General features: G+C 41.2%; 3 protein-coding genes across 5 annotated transcripts in view; 1 reads left to right on the top strand and 2 right to left on the bottom strand.

Annotated features, from left to right (window-relative positions):
• Nucleotides 1–243: 243 nt before the first annotated feature.
• LOC125066154 (putative uncharacterized protein DDB_G0282133) lies at nt 244–3,301 on the bottom strand. The gene is made up of 2 exons (XM_047674096.1): nt 2,986–3,301; nt 244–2,785 (listed from the first exon to the last, which is right to left on the bottom strand). Exon 2 carries the CDS (start codon nt 2,779–2,781, stop codon nt 898–900), a length of 1,884 nt encoding a protein of 627 aa, XP_047530052.1. The 5' UTR covers nt 2,782–2,785; nt 2,986–3,301; the 3' UTR covers nt 244–897.
• Nucleotides 3,302–3,556: 255 nt separating this feature from the next.
• On the top strand, nt 3,557–7,624 carry LOC125066153 (protein lethal(2)denticleless). Its single transcript, XM_047674095.1, has 4 exons — nt 3,557–3,685; nt 3,778–3,974; nt 4,570–4,681; nt 4,900–7,624. The coding sequence occupies exons 1-4, from the start codon at nt 3,643–3,645 to the stop codon at nt 6,510–6,512; spliced, it is 1,965 nt and encodes a 654-aa protein (XP_047530051.1). The 5' UTR covers nt 3,557–3,642; the 3' UTR covers nt 6,513–7,624.
• Nucleotides 7,625–7,668: 44 nt separating this feature from the next.
• Nucleotides 7,669–21,984, bottom strand: part of LOC125066155 — a 47,586-nt gene continuing 33,270 nt past the window's right edge. Inside the window, exons 5-8 of one of the 3 annotated variants that reach the window (XM_047674098.1) lie at nt 18,531–18,707; nt 18,056–18,253; nt 9,771–9,882; nt 7,669–9,522 (exon numbers count right to left, since the gene is read on the bottom strand). In XM_047674098.1, coding sequence (XP_047530054.1) covers nt 9,799–9,882; nt 18,056–18,253; nt 18,531–18,707 — 459 coding nt within the window. In that variant the 3' untranslated portion in view covers nt 7,669–9,522; nt 9,771–9,798. Of the gene's footprint in view, nt 9,569–9,770; nt 9,909–18,055; nt 18,254–18,530; nt 18,708–21,984 lie in introns of those variants that run through there. The other 2 variants (XM_047674097.1, XM_047674099.1) reach the window with 2 other exon arrangements.

Here is a 21,984-nt window from a genome sequence, read left to right on the forward strand (position 1 = left end):
AATATATTTTATTAATAACTATTAACAACGATGGAAGAAATCATTAAGGTTCCATTTTAATTACGAAACCTGGGTAACACGTTAACACTGTCAATATGTTAATTAAATTAATTGTATCAGAAAACATCTAAATATCGTCAGTCGCTTGCATTCAAGGAAAATAAAATAATTCATTTATTGTATATTTCGTAGAGGAATGAACATGTACACATAAAGTACAATCTTAAAAAACAGTAAATGTATTTATTACACAAAAATTTAATACAAAGTAAACAATAGAGTGCAGTATAGTTACTCTAAATTAAAATCTTAACTAACACATAACAAAGTCATAGTCATGGAAAACAAAGAGACATCCCATTAAATTATATTTCATAAATGGCACTTTATAATACAAATTTGATACACAAATTTTATTCGTGTCACATTCAGCATGTAGTATACATTCATATCGTCCTCTAAATACAATAAATTAACAGAGCGGCTAGTACCTAGTAACACATTTCTGCCACCGAGTCCATGTAGCACTCGTCAATTGCCAGACACCAGACGGAGCACCTTGCAATCTCAAGCAAGCTTACTTTAATTTAAATACAATATTAACATCTCTTGTCTGTGTTATTACATATGCCACTGCAAATATTTTATTTATTTGACAAATGCAGTACTCACAAATATTGCAAATATGCAAATTTATTATCTATCTCTAATAAAAAAAATTATCATTATCTATGTAAAATGTGCATTAATGGGGGCACTTTGAGGGCATCTCAACTGCCAAGGGATCAAATATTTAATAAGACGAGTGGCACACGCCAAAAACAGCTACTAGATGAAAATTCCAATATTGATATACTTGCTCAAAGCTATTAAGTTATTTATTATGTTGGTTAAATGCTAACAGAAGAATTTCCGTTGTTTTAAAGGCTCACTGTCACTGTCACTGTCTGAGAAACAAGCCGCGAAACCACTTCTATCTCTTAAGGAGTCCCTCCGCAATGATAAGCTAGTTTTGTCCGTTAATTTTTTTACACGCCCAATACGTCTCGGTGTTGATGACTGTAAAGCGGAACCATGTGCATTGTCTTCATTTTTTTTATCACTTTTGTCACTGACCGAGTTTTTACACAATTCTTGTCCACTTTTGTCCCTACACCTCCTGTTGCGGAGACATCTCACCGAGGAATTGTTCACATTCTTACTCCTTTTAGTGGGAGTAGCCATGTTTATCGCGACACTTGAACTAACTGGTTCACTTGAATTGTTTAACTGTAGCATAGAGCAGCCAGACTCTTCAAGACCCAATGGTCTTCCTATTTTTCTTCCACTCCTTGTCCTAGACGTAATTCTATCCTGAGAATTTTCTTTCTTATTAGAATTATGTAATCTATTACTTCTACGACCGTTATGCCTTGTTCCTAGAGAGTTTAGTGTGGTGCTGTTTATCTGAGTGCAGTTTTGTTCCGAGTCTCCTGGCAAATTATTCCTCTTTCGCCGAGGGTACCTAGATGTGCCACTACTTTTAGACTGAAACGAGACATTAAGGTTATTCTTACCCCCTTGCTTATCAATTTTGTTGTTAGATGCACTTCCCTTAGTGTCCATGAACTTTAAGAGTGAAGTACTCTTATTTACTCTGCTAGATTTGTCATTATTTTTCACAGATACAAGATTTATCACATTCTGTGATGAATCTGTGCTACAATTCTGAACTGTTGTGTCAGGGAGCTGTGTGTTCATAGATTTATTTACACAGACCAACATCTTCTCACTCTCAGAAGTTACATTTGGTTTTGCATCCTTTATAAGGTTTCTACTATTTCTGCTTCTTAGCTTCCTTGGTGTTTTCGAGGAGTGAATCTTAGTAGATCTAATATAATTAGCAGTAAACCCAGACACATCACTCAAATCTTCAAACTGGCCATTAAGTCCAGCTGCACTTTTGTCTTTATCTGTTGTTAGTTTGCCTTTATTATCTGTTTGTTCAACACAATGTGATACCTGCAATTCTCCTTTCTCACTTTGTTCCTGTTTTTCTTCTTTTACACCATTATTAGCATTTGAATTGAAAATTTCAAATGAATTGTTATGATTCTGTTGAGCCTTTCTGAGGCTTCTTCTCAAGTTAGTGGCTTTAGGTGTCGAAGTTATGAGTTTGTTTTTCTTTTGTGACGTAGTTTGACAATTTCTTTGCAATTTAATTCTTTTAGTTGTGTTCTGTTGCGGTGAATTTTTAATATTAAAATCAATATTTGAAGCAATTGCCTCTGATTTACAACTGCTTGGTGCAGTCTTTTGTTTTTCACCTTTAGGTGTTTCAAAGTACACATGTTGCTGCTTTTCTGTGGACACTGAATCATCATCCAGTAATTTTAATTTTCTTTTCTTTGTTTTCGGTGAAGGCACCTCCTCACAAGCACTCTGAACACTTGCAGGTTTTGTTTTGGAACAGTGAGGTTGATCAATTTGTTTCTTGACAACATTATCATAGTTATATAGGCAAGGAGCTCGTTTTGTGTAGACCCAATAAGATATCTCATCCATATTGTTCATAAAGGGATGGTCTGCTGGCTGAACGTTGGCGGTGGAAAGGGGTTGCTCTGGCGGGCAATACGGCACCAGATTGACGCGCATTGAGTGTGAATGATTCGCGTCAGACAGTGAAGGGGCGATCGCCAGCTGCAAGATATTCTCTTGATCAATTCGGCACTTTCGCTTGACTCCACGGCCGCAAGTCGCTGCCGGTAATGTACGCTGTCGCCCATTTTCATCACATTCCATGCACCTGAAGATGTAAACATTCACTTTTAATAAAAAAACAGCTTTTATTTCATATATTTTTGGTTCATTATTATTGTTAGGTAATTATTTACGCAAATAATGGTTTAGTGAAATGTAACTTTAAAATCTGTCAACCTAATGCAACATTATGACGCCGTATCGATGCGAAATGGAAACGATATCAAATTTAATATGTTTACTTACTGTTAATACAACTGGCCGACAAAATATATATTTTATCCCTTTCTCACGTCACCACAAAGTAGGAAAATTATATTTTGAGTAAGTCAACGTACGTTTTTTAAACGATTCAACTAAAAGTAAATGGGTCAGGTAGAAGTCTCTATAAGTATCTATTTACTTGAAACCTTTTAATGAAAAACATTCACGTCAATCTAAAACACCAAACTCTTTAAAAAAACCTTTTACTCATTAGAAATTATCTAATATTTCACAAGTAATAAAAATAAAAAAAGAAACATTATTACAGCATTAATTCGCAGCAAAGCAAGATTCACAATTTCACAGATTACCACTTACTTTTGTAAAAATGTTTTGTTCCTACAGATAAAAACATAACAAAAAAAAAAACAGTTGTTTTAATCATTGATATGACTAACTATTATATCTTTTAATTGTGTGAAATATTTTTTGATACATTATATTTATTTGAACTTTGTTTTTAAAAACATTCGATTTATAATTTTAATGTAACAACATGCAAATATAGTAAAATTTAGATTTTATCTGTTTTATTTTAAGTCTGTATCATGCAATGTCACTGTCACTTAAACGAAATTTGCGGGTAAAAATTCGTTTAAGATCCAATTTCATATTGTGATGTTACTTTAGTTAAGAAAAATGAACGACGTTCAAAATATTATTGACCGTCAACTTGGGATTTGTAAGTTCTGCATGTAATTAATGTTTACACTATTCATTTTTTGTAACTTTTTTATTGACTTTCTAAATAACGAGTGCGCGCGTTTTTTCTAGATTCTCGCTTCAACTATGATAATGTTTTAAAGAGGCTATCGGTACAAAACGAGGAATCATTTTACGGACTACAAACCGCCAGTTCGGCAGCTAACTTTGACCAAGATCCTCCGATTTTTGCATGTCGTTTTTCTGAAGCTCCAGGCTACGAACACATCCTTGCACTCGCTAACGAGGATGGCCGCGTTGCTATTCAGGTAAATATTGTCATTGTAGTCCTGTGTTGTGTTGCCCAAAGCCTTATTACTTACAGATAATGGATTGGAATAACCAATTAATCATTCAAAAGCCATTTGTAAGATACTTACTGTCTCATATAGAAGGTCTTACTCTGAGTAAAGTATTTTAGTAATATACTTTTAGCTAAGAACATTACACTTAATTGAAAACTAATTGAAACATTGAAGATGTGAAATTTGTTGGAAATGTTGGGCACAGACTAACAAAGAAAAATCCTTTTAACATCCATAATAATAGTTAGGACATGACATTTACTTGTGGGAAAATGACTTTACAATATGAATGAATAGGTGGTATTAGGTTAATGTTGAACTTATAAGTCTGTGCAGGTCTCTCTCACCAATTATTTCCTCATCAGTTATATTGCTGAGTTTCTATGTAAAAGTTGTGTGTGTAAAAGACACAGGGTACATAACTATGTAGTACCCTGTGTCTTGGATTGCAGATGCTCAAAATTACATCACATACATTTAGAGATACAGGGTCTCCTTGCGTATTGTAAACCCAAAATATATTAATATTATTAAACAATGCTTAAATTACCCTTTCTAGGACACCAGAACACAGAAAACTGCAAGCACATTGGAAGGCTTCCAGTGCCACAACAATGCCGTCTTTGACCTGGCATGGATGCCACAGAACATGAAGTTTGTCACCGTGTCAGGTGAGTCATGTTGTGGCGAGCGATCCACATAGATCTGTTTAAAATTGGAATGCTGTTTTGTTTAAACTCAATGTGTAAGAGGTATCACTCAGGATAAATCAATAAATTGCAAACTTCAATACTCATATAATTTTTATATAGATAAATCGCATTGAATATAGAACAACAAAAACATAAACACAAAACGTGACCGAAATAAAAGCGGGCCACCCCGGCAGGCGACCACACGGCGTGCCTGTGGGACGTGGCGGAGGCGGCGCCGCGGCGCGTGCTGGTGTTCTCCAACCACACGCGCTCCGTGAAGACGGCGGCCTTCCGGCCCACGGAGCCCAGCGTGTTCGCCACGGGCGCGCGCGACGGCCGCGTGCTGGTGTGGGACGCGCGCGCCGCCGCGCCCGCGCTCGTGCTGCGCCCCGACGTGTGCCTGGCGGGCTGCCACGCCTTCGCGCCGCGCGCCTCGCCCCGCGCGCGCCGCCCCCGCGCCGACCCGCGCCGCGCGCTCAGCATCACGGGCCTGGCCTTCCGCGACGACCTCACGCTCGTGTCGTGCGGCGAGTGCGACGGCAACATCAAGGTGTGGGACATGCGCAAGAACTACGGCGTCTACAAGCGCGAGCCGCTGCCGAAGCACTCGATCCCCTACTGCGGCAGCTCCGCGAGGAACGGCTACACGAACCTGATCATCGACGACGCCCGCGTGCGCCTCTACGCGAGCTGCATGGACGACGTCATCTACTGCTTCAACGTGTCGACGTTCGGCTCGCTGCCCGAGCAGCGGTACGTCGGCCACGAGAACAGCACGTTCTACATCAAGACCGGCCTCAGCCCCGACGGCGCGTACCTCGTCAGCGGCAGCAGCGACAAGAACGCGTACGTGTGGAACGTCAAGTACTCGCAGCCGGTGGTGCGGCTGAGCGGGCACCGCGCCGAGGTGACGTGCGCGGCGTGGTGCCAGCGCGGCGACACCAAGATCGTGACGTGCAGCGACGACGCGCGCCACAAGATCTGGCGCGTGGGGCCCGAGGCGCCCGCCGACGAGGCGGCCGGCCGCGCCGAGCTCACCCCGCGCGCCGACGGCGGCCCGCAGTGGGGCGCGCGCGACCGCACGCCGCACGCGCTGCGCCGCCGCGGAGCCTCGCCCGCCTCGCCCGCGCCGCCCGCGCCGCCCGCCAAGCGCGCGCGCGCCGGGCCCAAGCGCTGCCTGGCCGAGCTGCTGGGCGCGCGCGACGCCGACGCGGCCGACGCCAAGCGCCCGCGCATCGAAGCCGCGCCCGACGGGGACGCGCGCAAGCGGCCGGCCGCGCCGGAGCCGGAGCCGGAGCCGGAGCCGGTCAAGCGGCGCCGCTCGGAGCCGGAGCGCGACGCCGACGACTGGCCGTACTTCGCGGCGAAGGCGGGCACGTCGTTCGTGACGCCGCCCCGGAGCTACGAGAGGAAGGGCGGCAAGGTGCTGTCCCCGCGGAGCCCCCCCTCGCCGCGCCCGCCGGCCCGCTCGCCCGACGGGGACTCCCGCGGGGCGGTCAAGATCATCACCTTCACGACGCCGACCAAGAATTTGCCCAATTTCGTTTTGAACGGGGAGGCGCCCCACCTGAGGCTGATGTCGCCGGTTAAGAAGAAACCGGAGACGACCGACTGGCTCACGCTCATGGTCCGCGAGAGGAGAGGCAAGACGTCGGAACCCAACGAGAGGCTGAACGTCGCGGCTCCGTCCAGTCCGAAGGAGAATGTCCCCGCGCGTAGGAACTCGGTCACAGACAGAATTACGAAATCCAATAATAAAAATAGAACTTTACTCAAATATTTCAGTGTCGCCAAAAAAGAAAAATAATAACCAGTGCGAGTGGGTTCTCGACACATTGCCGCGGTCCGTCGTGTCGCTCCTATAAATGTTATAATTATGGAAAACTAGCTCTTAGATATGACACATCACTGTGACACTACACTGATATTTGTCATTTTTTTTATTTTTTGCGACTGACCCAGAGATCACACGAAGACTTGAGATCGTCATCCTCGTCTTGAGCATAACTAGCGCTCGGGTGAAGCATCTTTTATTAAATATAAATGAGACGGTCCCGTCGGCCGCCGCGTCGAGTCGGGCCGCCCTTTGAGTTCTTAGATTGTCTGTGATTTTGCAAATTTGTTTTAAAAAAGTCACCTAGCAATCGAATCTTAGCTATTAGGTTCATCTAGTATTCGGGTCTCGGGGCGAAATGAAACAATGTACAAGTGGTGTAAACAAAATAATTATAATCGATCGCCTCATGGGTCTCGTGCGCCTCTCGGCCTGCAGATATCGAAGGCCTCGGCATCGAGCTTCGGTCGGACAGATGTTATTTGGTTTTTTCTGTCGAGTGAAGTTCAGTAGCAGCCCATAGTTGCCAGTGTGCCCACTCCCGTGCAGCCGTTGCTCCTTCGCCTGGACTGCGGTCGTGTCTGGTCACTGGCACTGGGGTGAGCGAGTGTTTTCACGAACACTTGCACCTACATACCTATTAGTTGAACCTCAGGAGGGCATAGTACTACATAAAAATTAATGCTTTTATTTCTTTTATATGCTTTAAACTTTTATGTTTTTTTATGTATGTAAGAATGAACTCGTTTATTTTTTAAAACCTTGTCAAATGTCACTGTAATGTCATCTCAATACATATGACGGTTCCAAATGTAATAATAGTTAGATCTTTTAGGTATACTATAATAATAATTATATGTAAGTTTTAAAGTATGATTCCTCAAGTGCTACATGCATAGACTGATATATTATTTTAAATTGTATGACTTGTAAAAACATTGAATGTGTAATGTTTTATCTCGCAACGATCGTCGTAACAGTAAGTTGATTAGTCATTTAATTACTTTCTCTATGTCATGAGATCGTGTTTATTGTTAGCGTATTGTGATACTACGACCTTTTTAAGTAAAGGAACATGAAATTTTTGAAATCTTTTATTTCCATCGAACACAGGGTAATAAAACAACGATTAAGATGTGCCATTGCTCACTCTTTATTACGCTTGTTAATTCAGTATATAAAAACATAATATAAATTATCTTGTAAATATCACCACTGATTGTTGCAACAGACAGACTGCGAGCGAGCGCTCCGCGGAACACGTCCGGAGGACACATTTGAATTTCTCGAAATCTAGTTCCAATTTACAAGCGAAACTCCGTAAAAATCGTTTAATTTCTCCTCTTCAAAAAATATTTGAGAAAGTTATTATTCGCAAAAATAAACTCGACGCCTCCGCGACGTGTTCGGGCGCGGAGCGGCGCGCCCGACGAATACGAGGACGCGCCGCCCGGCGCCGGCCGGCGAGCCGTGCCGGCTGCCGGCTGCCGGGCGGCGCAGTTCACGGGTCGGGGAACGACATGGACGAGTCAGTAACGAAACTTTAGCAGAAATTAAAATAACACAGTAAGAATTGTTAACAGAAGAGCGGGCGCCGGGCGCCTCCGCCATACAATTTGTTATACCTACTACATCTAGGACTGCACTTAAACCCTACGTAACTTAACACTATGTACATACGATCTTTATCCAAGCGATTTTTAAAAAAAGTCTTAGTACTTTTATCGTATTAATTTGAAAATTTGTTAAATGTCTTTATCGTTAAATTCACTGTATCCACTCGCACCACATTTTTATAATATTTTTTTTTCATTTTCGTTTATAACACAACAAGAGTAACAGAATTAGCCCAGCTAAATAAACTACTAACATAAGTTACAACTAGGTACAACCGATGTATCGTACGAGCCGAGCGCGCCGAGCGCCGAGGCGGTGACGTCACGTCCGCCGGCCGACGTATCGCACGCAAGGCGGCGCTTCGAGTTCGTATCAATTGACATTTTTAAAATGATAAAAATATTTTGATAATCTATTAAGGAATCACGTGCGGCTCGACCGATAGTCGGGTGGAGTGATTCTCTCGGACTGGGTCGAGCCGCTCAGTCGTAATTCGAGATCAAAAGCCGAGGCGATTCTAATGATACGTCACCTCTTATAATCCGTTTCACGCGATGCGGGTCTCGCCTGCCACGATTATACGTAGTGACATTCCACGCGCACAGAATTACGAAGTAAAGTCTAAGTAACGTACACGTTAAATATTTGAATTTATACGCGTATCTAACGCCGCGCGTCTACACTAGAAACATTTTATATTCTCACGAGTAATATTATCGACCGGCCGGTAGAAAACGATTCCCATCGAAGAAACCCGCACCTCGTGAAAGCCTAAAACTTTGTCACAAATACGGCAACATCGGACCGTCACGGCGACAGTTTAAATGATAATCCGTGTGTAACTAACGATGGCCTCGATTTAATACAATTGGACTCGCGTGCGCCGCGATCCCGTCGCACGAGGCCGCACGAGGTCGCACGGGGTCGCACGAGGTCGCACAAGAGGTCTCTAAACGTAGCGTCCGACTACTGATACAAACATCCGAAACCGATCAAGAGTGGCAATAATTTAAACACAGTATTCAAAACGAGTAAATATTTCCAAAAACTACATTGGGTCGGCAACGCGGGGCGGCCGCGCTTCGATACAATAGTATTAGTAAGTTTGTACTTTGATCATTATTTGAGTGCAACGTAAGGAACTCCAACACCGGAGCGTCGTTGCGCTCGGCCGACTCCGATCCGGATCCGGCGAGTCCGACGTCCGTCCGGCCCCGCAGCTCGGGGGCGGGCCGCGACGGAGATGGGTATCGGAATCGTTTTCTTATTGCGCTAAGTGGGTAGTGGTAGTGTAGAGTAAATACGGTCAGCGATGCTCGGCTTCAGCGGACGCGTCGCGCGGGGCGGGGGCGGGGCCACTCTCCTCCTGCGCAGCACACACACACACATTACGTCAACCCGGAGCACTGGACCTGCGTTGTGAATTAATCAATCAGTTTCATGTACCATGGCGACTTATCGTCAGGCGTCCCATTTGTTCGCCTTACTTCATGTCAGTTATCATTAATTAATGACAAAAAAAAAAACTAAACCAGTCATGGCTCCGTTTTGGTGCCACAAAAAATATGTTTTTGATCGAAGGTAATCATATCAACAAACGGTATGCACTCTTACCCGCGGCTCGTGTTCAGGGCGGCCGCCATCACCAGCAGAACACGGACAGCTCCCCGCCGTGCGCGCCGCCCACCGCGCGCCACGACCGCACGCCTCCGCCGCCCACCTTCAGCTGCAAAGCCAAGCGGGACGTCTGTACTATAGGGACCGCGGATACATGTATTCTAAATAATAAATCTCTCGAAATGTCACTGTCATCTGTCACATCCAGCATCAACAAAAAAATGGACTACACTCGGTTACACTGTTGTTGTTTCCGAATCTCGATATGTAGCAGATGGATTATTAAATATTAAATAATTTAAAGTTATCGAGGGAGTAGCGATGCGGCGAGGACTAGTTTCTATTACCATAGTGAGCCACGGAGCTCGGCGCGATTAGTGTTCCTAATTATATCAATCATACGATCGTGAATATAATTAATTATATTGGCACCGAGCACGATCGACGGGTCGTTTAGAGGATACAAAAAATTAATCAATAAAATAAAACAATAACGTAGACACGATAGTGAGGTGCCAATTAAAGAGTACGATTATGGCGAAAGACGTAATGTGCTGTACGTGTGTGTAGTTGTGGCACAACACGCTGAGAATATTAAGTAGCGTCGGATACGCACACATCGCAGGTCAATACTGAACGTGTTGGATGCAATTAGCGGTGGCGATGGGGATGGCGATGATGCAACACTCGTTCACTGCAGCGACCATGATTCCTTTTATGTCAGCAACCGATATCTGACATGAATAAAGTGTATCGAATAGTATCTGAGCATAACTACAGCTTCACATGCTCGTGCTACACTTACGCTACCGTTGCGTATCGAACACACCGTAGAACGATCTAGATGTACTTCCACAAACGAGTCACCGTAAACTCGCTGGAAATCTTACGATCGGCATTTTCCGCAAGTCAATTACCGTATAAAAACTTGGACCGTATGCGGGTAGAAAAACAGATTCAATATCAATAATGCATCGAAAACGCTCATGTCCATACCGGGCGAGATAAAAAGTGCGTTTTCATTCCACGTCGGGCTATGTAGGGGGAAGCGGTCTGCGCGCGCAAGGCCCGCCGCCATTGACGAGCGCTCAATGGCGCGGCGCGTCGCCCCATTGAGACTCACTCCAGGGCTGACCCGAGGACGTGACTATTAATAGTGTATTTTGTGTATACTTGGGAGAGTTCAGGACTCTCAGTCTATAAAGTTGAATGGATTCTTACCGTTTATTTACTTGTAAGAATGTTAAATTTGTTCGGCTATTAATATACTTTAGCAGACTTCAAAAAGGAGGAGGTTCACAATTCGCCTGTATGTTTTTTTCAAAAAAAATCGCCGTTCTATTGTACTCTGGTTTACGTATGTGATTCAGATTAATAAAACAATTTCTTACTATTTACGCTCATTCAAGCTAAAATAACTTATCAAGCCAGAGTTAAATAATCGAGTAGCTCGCGCGAAATAAATGATAACCGTATATCATCAGTAATATGCGGAATCGGGATTGGTGGTGATTACAACACTTGTTGAATGGAACCGCTGCGCCGCAACTGATACGAATTTCGTTAATCGATGACAAATATTCATGACTATCATCACTTTTGTTTAATTCTCAACTAAATGAATCCAGGCCGAATCGATGTCAGGCGTCTGTACTGTGTCTAATCTTCCGACCGTATGCAGTGAAGCTTGCGAAAGTAGACGCAAGTTAGTGTACAAGTGTTGAATGTAGTTATTCCGAGTAGCCCTGTAGCAATTTATCAATTTTCTGCGTGACCATGGAGGTACGACTATCGCATACTTCGTGTCTACTTTATTTTTTAATATCAGTATTCGCGATTTCTGTTAACACAGTGTTTGAATATGTATGAGAGTCTGATACCGAGTTAAAATACTGGCAATGTTTATTAATTATATTAAAATAATAAAATTGTATATTATACGAGCTTCGCTTTTGCCAATGCATTGCATTTTAAATAAAGTTATTATGTTCTTTGCGCCGTAACTACGCTGACTTACTCGTTATAAAATTTGAAACAAAGCGTTTTAACTTCGGGGCAAGTAGTGGTTAGTGGAGGCTGGTAAATACCCAGCCGTACACTTAGACCTGACCGCAGTTAGTGTACTACCCACCACTAATTATACTTCCGCCAGCCAGACTATATTCAAATTTCTTGTATATTACGTAGCGAGGAGGCTGGGAATACTTTATAATCGAATAATCTCTACGTGTTAATCAGTTAATTATTTCAGAGTAAAACGAGCAATCATTAAAAATTTATTTTTGAATATCAGAATGTTATCAATTAAAGTACTCATACGTGAACTTTTAATTCGGTGTTTTAAAAGATAAATTAAATATAAAGCCGGTCCGGAACGTACCGACATAGATTCCCTGGAGAAGTGCTGCCAATAAACTAATAAAATTAGTAATAATAATTAGTGTCAATCGTTCTTTTTTTCTTTTTAGTAACATTAGTCCCACTTCAGCTAATATTAAGCCTTCCATTGCATACAACTCGCTGGCCACGCAAATGCTCCTGCACTATTTACATGAGATAATGAGATTGAGATGTTTTTGAGTGAACCCGCCCGAGGCCACAGCTCGCCGCGGTCAGAGACCCCGAGATAAGAGCCGATAGCGACGTGAAACCTCCACGGCTGCGCTTTTTGATTTGGATAATAAAAATATATAATAGATATAACTATGTTCCTGAATACATTCCTATCTTACTCACTACGAATACCAATAATAACGACCTGTACTCAAGTCCAGTACTAGTCTCGACTTAATACGATTAAAATTATTGGTTAATATCACAACGGGACAGTTTTTTAAAAATGCGATTTTTCAAATATTATGTGAGACAGGATTTATTTTTCGCCCAGATTATATCGGAATTGAGATTCAACGGTGAAATGCTGCCAGCGTTCTCGCCACCATTCCACGTGATTTTTATGTGTTTAGTATTTATTTTGAATTTACAACTTTATATATAATTAAATAAATATAATATAAATAAATATTGAACAACATCACACACATTACTCTGATCCTAATGTAAGTAGCTAAAGCACTTGTGTTATGGAAGATCAGAAGTAACGACGGTACCACAAACACCCAGACCCAAGACAACATAGAAAACTAATTAACTTTTTCTACATCGACTCGGCTGGGAATCGAACCCGAGACCTCGGAGTGGCGTACCCATGAAAACCGGTGAACACACCACTCGACCACGGAGGTCGTCAATTAAGGCCCTAATGTAAATAATTGTTATGTAAATACATACACAATCTGTATCAAACCGACCGATCTATCCGCCTAAGCCGCTCTAGGTACATCTCTTTTTATTCGTTTGCTCAAACATCTTGTAAGATGTCTATAACTAAAGTATTGGGCCAATTTGCAAAGTATAATTGATTTGTTTTTAAACATTGATACCGATTTGAGAACGATTACTTATCTGTGACTAATTTGTTTATGTAAAATCATAGTTTATCTCTGCATTTTTTCCAAACATAAAATTGTACTGTAGCTTATCTATAAAAGGCAGATATAATATGACATCGCAAACATTACTTGTAGATACTCCTTGTCTCGTATAGCTTTGTCAGCGTTCGCTTTACGCCCAGCCGAGATTTTTCTCTCGCACTATGTTGATAATGATGACATAATAAGCTGTATCACAAAAAATATATACAACATATATACATTCATATGTTATTTAATATATTTGAAGTAACCAACGCCTAGGAATGCAGTTTCTACGAGAAGAAACCCTATATATAAAAACAGTGTCGTTTGTATTATTTAAGTAAATATAATCATGGGAATTAACATATTTTTGCTAATTCATAAAATGTAAGCAGACGAACAAATGGGCCTCATGTTGTGTAAACTTCGTCCATACACACAGCCGACAGCGGGGCAGGCGAATCATTAACATTATGTCAAGTCCAGCCATGAGATGAATTATTACACACGAAATGGTGCTTACCACGTAAAAATTCACGATTTTACCACCGGACCACCTCGGCTCAGTGATACCAAATACGTTTAATTTTACTCAATCGAGGCTATCAACATATACATATTAATCTTATATTTTTATATTACAATATTGATATAATAGCATTTTATAAATAAATTATTGTTATTAAATCAAATCGTTTTTAAATCATACCACAAGGAAACAATGCTTGTTGCGAAGTATATACGAGCAATTAACAAGTTTTCGCGTTTAGGGCGCAATTATTCTTATAAATGCAAATTGCAACAATCAAAGAGCAATTACCCGATGCATTTTTAAGTTACATCAATCTGATCATTATTGCCCTTAAAGCTGAGTGTACATTGAGCGAGATAATACTTACTTAAAATTCATATATTTTTTTTAAATTTAAACTATTTCGTTTATGGTTTGCAGACTTATCTGTGGACATTTTGAAGATTTGTGAATTTCTTCGATAAAAATACCCGGTGCGATAATATACTTTCATTCATTATGATGACATATTAGGCTTTATCTTGCAAAAAGAATTGTGCTTGCAGTGATATAAGTGAATCTTTATTAATATATCGAACTATTTCTCTCTGCGTCATATCATTTTTCTCTCTCATGTACCTAAACTTGACGTTTCCAAAATTCTATTCTCGTGCACATATCTCGATATTTTATTCTCTCGATTAAGACCGAAACGAATAAGAAGTTTCCCTTCAAAAATATACAACGTTGAAACATACAATGTAGCCTATCTCTTTATATAGCAAAATACATACAAGTCTAGCTATTGACTTTGGAATATTGTAATGGGTATTGGTCTAACATTGGCTCCAATTATATTGCACACAATTTCGAAACTCAACAGTCTAAATAAACTTTCCGTTCTCATGTTTTGGGCAATATGAATAGTACCATGTACCATGTTGGTGGGAAATTATTTGTAGTCAATAGTTTTAGATGAACGCGATTGAGAAATAGTTACTGTTAGCCGCCGGTCTAGTGTTATATGGGGACGTTCGAAATAAATAATGAAATAATAAAAGGATGTAAAATTAAAGTGGATTAAGGACTTAAACAGAGTCGTTTTATTGTAAATAGACATATATTATTATATTTAATTGTCCTAATCTGAGAATTCACGAATCCCACTTGATGTAATCTTCACAGATTTTTTCAAAGCTTTTGGTAAGGTTGATTACAATTTTGTTTCGTAAGTTATCGAAGCTTGGCATATCGGGAAACCTGTTACCGGGAAACATATATGTATTTTCAGACATATTTAAGAAATCGTTCCGCTATAATAGTTGCTAATACTTTTCCTCCTCTGCATTTGTTATTAAATCTAGAGTATCTCGGGGGTCTCATTGGGACCAATTAGATATTAACAATTATAACAAGCTAACTAGATGTACGACTTCTACAGAATGATTTGAACCGTCTAATTGAGCGGTGTAAAAAAAATCAGATGTCACAAAACAATGTTAATATATCCAATTCACAGAGAACAATTTACCTATGAACACTAAATGAATATACATTAAAAGACCATCGCCGGCCGTAAAAGTTTGTTGAGGGCGAATATAGGAGCAACGAATAACTCTTTCAAGATGTTAGGCTTCGTAACCAGAAATTGCAATGATTTCCGCGATCCTCCTACGAAAGTGGTAATTTGAAAACTCTGGTCAGCTCTCTTTAATTTGGAACCAACGTAATAACCTTGAAAAGATTCAAAAACATTTTTATGTCCCTTTGACAAATTAATAAAATGAGTACCGAGCTACAATGATCCAGTGAAACATTATGTTGTACAAACAACACTTCGGATCTCGCTGGACATGTCATGTTTACATGGAATAAATACAAGAATTGACTGTCCATCTTTGTCAACATAAAAATCTATGTCTTAACAGGGATAGGGTATTTGTGATGTGCGGGTCTCATTTTACACTTATAAGTCAAACTTAGATCTTCATTCCAATAAATATAATATTGAGACAAATTTATTATCAAGTAAATTTGCAAATTTATGTGTCTGATATTAAATTATTCGAGAGGTTCTTATTCTTATGCTTGTAACTTGTACCAAGCCGTTGTATTATTGAATTGTTTATTAATTTGTATTTGTACTGTTAGTTCTTCTAATAGTTAGTACTAACTGTGAGTGCCTTATGTTTAATATTGGAATTTATTTTATTTTGAATTTGATGTGTGTTAAATTTGGAGCGCTCTTGGCAATTTTTTATTTTGCTAGCATTGTCTCATGTCTGTGATCATGAAAAAAATAAACTTTATTGATTATAGTACGCTTAATGTAAACTCGTTTACCTTATGCTCGGTACACATGTAATGAAGCTAGCAGAACGGGTAAATACTAAGTTTCTTGTTGGTTCTTTTTGGCAATGTCCACAGTTCCGACCAATGGTGGCGTTAAATTTGAACGAATCTTGTAAAATTATTATTCAAAAGTCCTCGTAAGTATTAAACGAATAAAGTACATTTTGCTTTTAATAGGTAGGTAATAGGTAATATGTTTTACCGTACTAGTCTTTAAGTCTGATCGAATTAGTTTAGCGATTGTGTAAAACAGAATTGACATAATTTAAGACTTCCGAAATGAAATGGGTTATATGCAACCGAGACAAACATTAGCGTAATACGACATAGCATAATATTAGACATCGGTTTTGTAAACAGTGTAACTATTTCCTAAGCCACCAGACGCAGAGTCGGGTTGCGCGGAATATTATTGATATTATCCTGTTTCCTGCATTAGCGGTTCTTCAAATCTGATAAGCAAGCAATTATATTTGAAATAACGACTCATTTATTTATATTTATCGTTATTTGACTCGATATACATTTGGTTGTCTATATAACTAAAAAGTATTGCAAGATTATATCGTGCGGTAATTAAGTAACAATTTTGCTTATTCAGTTTCATTTTTATATTATTAAATAACAAAAATCTTTAACATAACTATAGGTACTATACTATGTATAAAATGTTTATTTTCTTGTTATGGTAATTAACAAATATATATTAATAAGCCGTAATGTTTATATAAGTCGAAATATTAATATTTTTATGTACTTATATATTTTGACTAAGTTCGTGATTTTACAGTGTGTGATTAAATGAACATAAAGTGTAACACGACCGCGCTTCACTCCTTCACTTCCTGCCTGCCTGCCTGCCTGCCTGCCTGCCTGCTTGCTTTCCTGCCTGCCTGCTCAATCCGCGGTGCCCAAGGGTTACGAAAATCGAGTTCAATCATCTATACCGATTAGAGGACAATTGACTGAGCGAGGTTTAACCATTTTATCCTTAAGCCTTTCAGTGTGAGAATTAAATTAAGCTTTGAAAACAACGACGGTTTCACATTTAATACCTCTTTGTTGTTTGTTGATATATCTCGATAACTATATAAAATGACGCAAATAATAAATTTCTAAGTTGGGATTTATACGCGCCGGGCGTCCTGTGTACCTACACACACTGGTACTCCCTGCAGAAGCCAATGTCGGCAGGCGTGGGAACACGTTGCATATGCTAGCTCATTATGCGGCATCATGCACTGCACTTGTATAGGCCCGACGTCCGCCCTCCGCCCTCCCCGTACACCCATAACACAGACGTGAATCGGGAATTTATTATACGCTTATTTTTGTATTTAATTAGAAATAAATATTACGATATGACCGAAAAAATATTTCAATTAGTGACAACGGGAGGTTTACCATTTTAGTATATACAGTTTAGTTTAAAAAAAAATGACGGCAAGACATCAGCATTCAAAATAATAAAAACTACTGTAATTGTTTTGAACACTGATATCCATAATTAAGTTTGAAATACTTAATCTGTTGGTGGTATTTAGGCACTTGCAGGTACTGCCAGTAAAATAAATTGATAACATTTTATTTAAACTTTTAAAATAGAAAATGAATAGTTATTAAAATTTTATTGGCAAAAAAATAAATAAAATGCGTGCGTGAATCGTACTCGTATTAATCATGCCAACGCCACACGTGTTCGATCGCAATCGGAGGATTCCGAGGCTGCATAATGTGTTTGAATTATCTCTCATAATGAATCGGCTCAAGAGTCAAATGTTACCTCCGCCTCGCGGGCGCCGGCTATATTTCTATATTTACCAGGATAAAACGATCTCCGGTGCCATTTGGGATCTCACTAACGATATACTATAATATCCATATCCGTCGTGTTCGATGATCGCTTTTAGTCCAAACTATCTACTGCAGGAGCTGCACCATACCTGCTGCATCTTATCGAAGTCTAGCGCGGGGCGGTGCCGGCGCGGCGGCGGCAGCGGCAGGCGGCGCCGGCGCGGCGACACGGGCGCGCGGCCGACGCACGCGCAGCCGTCGCCCGCCACGCTCGCGCCGCCCACTGCGCGCCTCGGCTTCAGCGCCTCCAGCGGCGGCGACGTGCGGAACCGCACTGGGGTCTCCACCTGCAATATTGATTACCGCATTCGTTGTGACCGCATGGCACGGTACATGACAGTGGCAGCCCGCAAGTGTCCCACTGAGTGTGCCGGGCGAAGACATCGTCTAATCGGTTTCAAGTGCATATTGGAAATAAGTCGCCATGGTTATGGATTTTATTTATCAGACACACAGTTTTATGAGAGCGTCGAAACAGAGCGCCAATGTGCTTGTGATCTCATATGTCTACGGGGAGTGCACGGTCAGTGCATGCGATGAAGTAATGGAAGTTAGATGGCGAACCTTTGTGTCGTCGTCGTCCGAGGAAGGCGCCCTCGCAGCGAGCTCGTCGTCGAGGTAGGGTTCCGCCGGCCAGCGACGCTTCTCTGGTGCTGTGCGTGCCGGTGATGAGGCGCCCCTCCGCCGGCCTTCGCCTCTCGCCGCCACAGTGGACGAACCCGCAGGGCTTCCATTGATGACCTGCACCAGTCTCCTATCACTTCTTATTCGTGCCTCGGTCGTGCTTACTGAGTCGTATGCCAGCGAGATTATGCGATCACCTGACGCTTTAAGTAGTTGCTCGTGTCAGAAACGAGTCATCGGGTGGATCAGCGTTTGCATTGGAATGTAATGAAACATTAAGCCATGCAATTAAAGTAATGAAATAAAGATGGGTTCGCTACGTTCGGTCGGCGCGATCATTTGAGGGTTATTTAAATGCAAGACTGGGCACACGAGAACGAATAATCTAGAGAGCAGACCAAAGCGAAGCTCTCGTAACGGGATGCGGTCCGACAACAAAAAATGGTCCCTCGAGTCGATGCAATGCCGTCGTGAATGAAGGAGAGTTGTTTCGCTAGCTAGGGGGACGCGGGTCGGAGGGTAGGGGGAGGGGGAGGGGGCACGGCAGAAAGGAAAGAAAAGCGCGGTAGTTAAAGGCGGGCGCTCGGCCCGCGACGTCTTCGCTGAATATTTCAGCATGTAATTGCAGAACTCGCAATTCTCGTCCATCAAAGCGTCGCGTCATTACACGGTTGAATTAATGGCCGGAGTTGTCCCCCTCCACGCCACACACCCTCCCATGAAGAAAAAAAACAGCTGGCAATGGCTGGCGAAAACGACGGCCTAATGCTGCGGCCGGCCGCTCATTTATTATGGATGCGAAAGTCCATGCGAAAAAAACCACACAGCCTTTGCAGCGACTCGCTCTCACAGCCGAGGGCTGGATGGGGTTTAATGGAATCGCATAAATTACTAGGCGATTATGGGCGCGCTTAACTGCTGATAAAGCTGATCAAACCTTTTTCGATCTCGTGTTTTAACGGTTATGATGACGTTTAGTAGCTATCGCGCCCTTTTACTGGCGTGTCATAAGCGTTTTATGGATCACGAGTATTTCCTTTTAGAGTTTCTAAAGTATATATCGATAAACGACGCCGAGATAAATATATAATTATGTTATTGAAGCCCAGCTAACGCTAAGCACGGAGTCTCTACGCGCTGTATAAACCGTTGTATATGTTTAACGATCGCGTATTGACGTAGTGAAATTAAGAGCGAGTCGAGTAAAACTTCAGTAATTTGCAGCGGAGTCGCTCGGCTCGTACGCTATAGATCAGGGGATAGCTGTAGGCGGCGAAGCGTCGCGACGCGGCGCGTCTCGGCCGCCCGAATATCACGGTTCAGTGGAACACAAAGAGATCATCCGACTACACTAATCTCGCTGCAAATTTTAGTTAGCTAAAAATTACCCGTGCCTATATACGTTGCCGGCTTAAATTGAATGAGTTTGAGAGCTCTTTGATGCGCTAAATAAAATGACTAACGCTAAATTGCTGGAATAGACGAGATGAACTCGGCATTCGTTTCTGTCAACGGTAACATCACTCTTATTATTTGTACAGGTTATTTATTCTACATTATAAAACTCATTTCCATTATTTGTATCGATAGAAAGATTTATATTAAAATCATATAAAAAGAAATAAAATATGGACAAGTTAAGGCGAGGTTTACATAAATATAGTAAAAAGCCATTGGTACACATGAAGCGCCGCGAGATGCCTCCGAAAGGATGGGGAATGCAACTGAGGCACAGCGAGACCGAGTGCCGCATTACATCACACGATCCACTACTTTCATAAGGAACCTATTGTCCGTTTACTCCTTACAATTAAAACATGGCACAAACAAAAGAATTTCTAATTTCCAGCCAAGCGCAAGATAAACAAATGCTATGTAGGAGGCAGACGAAAAAGGGAAAACCTTCACTGTTTTGTCTCATTCCAACAAAACGAATGAAATAGCTCGGAATGAAGATGAAGAACGGTAAAGCAAGGAAGCCCGCTATTTGAAGTATACATCTGTATCGCTTCATACCAGCAGAGAGGAAAACGTTTTGAGGCCGGCTCAATATTACTTAGATATGTGCCTAACAACTCAGCTTAAAACAGCGCTTTTTTTATATCCGTCTAGTATTTAGACTAATCTTGTACAAGTAGGAAGGTTGCAAATTGTTAAACTTCTTCACCAACGATGCAATTTTTATGTTAGTCGATGTTGTAGAACTCCAGATACAGCCTCAACAAAAGTCACAGAGCCGTGTGCTATCAAGCTGTTTGTGATAACATCGAACAATATTACTAACACAGAGGCCAAGGTCATTTTTTTTATTTTGCTTGTTTTGTTCATTGGTGCTAATTCTCTAGAACCAGTTTTTCGCCGGTATTTATTAATCAAGGTTATATTTTACTTTTACGAAAGTACTAATACTATCTATCTTATTTCGATCTCTGTACGCATAATAACTACTCGGATCGACATTTTGTATATTATCTTAAAGAATAAATAATATAATTCTTTAAACGGGAAGAATTTACGGGCGGTGTAGGCGGTGTACCCACCAACGTAGATACACACAGGCGCACAAGTGCCTAGAGTAACTGTCAGACAGGTACAAAGCGAGTAGCGACGCGCGACGTCTCGTTGCGTGCGCGGCAGCTCTCTTGAAATGTAGTAACAATGGGTAGGAAGACGCTCACACCCACCCACACACGCACAACACGACAGACGTTACTCCTGCGACTTAGTGTAAGGTGTTATACCTATTTAAGTACTTCGTGATCACAAAAACTAACGCACATACAAAAGTATACAAACACGTATTACATTCATACAAATTTTATTATTAGTCAAACATTATATACGAATACGTTACATCAATTGTAGGCCCTATCGCCACTGCATGTACATATTTGAGAAAAAGTAGGACTCCCATAATGGTGTGATTACATTTGAACTTACTCGTATCAGTCCTTAGGAGCGGGGACGACGTCAGCCTAAAGCGATCGAAATGTTGACTTAAATTCCGCTAGGCGGTCCACACACCGCTGAGCTACTGACTCTTAAAATGCCTTATATATAAATTAGAATCTACTGAGTTGTCTTGTCTGTGTTCAGTATATATAACGAACATGTCTAAGCGTCATATTTAATTTAAACGATAATCTTGTTAAGCGTACATTTCGTTCTGATTTTATTTGATTATTTTGTACTTAATATTATAATTAACCATTAATAAGTAACACTGTTTAATACGCTAAGGTTACTGTTTGTCATAGGTGCTCTCAAAATTGATATTCACAAAAAAGAACTACTCTTTATGCGAGTATGAACATTGCGATACCGAGACATGACAGAAGTGCACAGTACACGAGGTCAAAGCCTACAGGGTCGATTAGAGCCTATTGAGAATTTC

This window comes from Vanessa atalanta, chromosome 9, assembly GCF_905147765.1.
Source record: "Vanessa atalanta chromosome 9, ilVanAtal1.2, whole genome shotgun sequence".
NCBI classification, from domain to species: Eukaryota; Metazoa; Arthropoda; class Insecta; order Lepidoptera; family Nymphalidae; genus Vanessa; species Vanessa atalanta.

Bases quoted from the DNA above. Each gene is read 5' to 3' on its own strand.
- LOC125066154 (XM_047674096.1), bottom strand. From the start codon at position 2,781: ATGGAATGTGATGAAAATGGGCGACAGCGTACATTACCGGCAGCGACT.
- LOC125066153 (XM_047674095.1), top strand. From the start codon at position 3,643: ATGAACGACGTTCAAAATATTATTGACCGTCAACTTGGGATTT. The intron at 3,975-4,569 runs GTAAATATTGTC...TACCCTTTCTAG, and splicing joins ATGGCCGCGTTGCTATTCAG to GACACCAGAACACAGAAAAC. The intron at 4,682-4,899 runs GTGAGTCATGTT...CCACCCCGGCAG, and splicing joins GAAGTTTGTCACCGTGTCAG to GCGACCACACGGCGTGCCTG.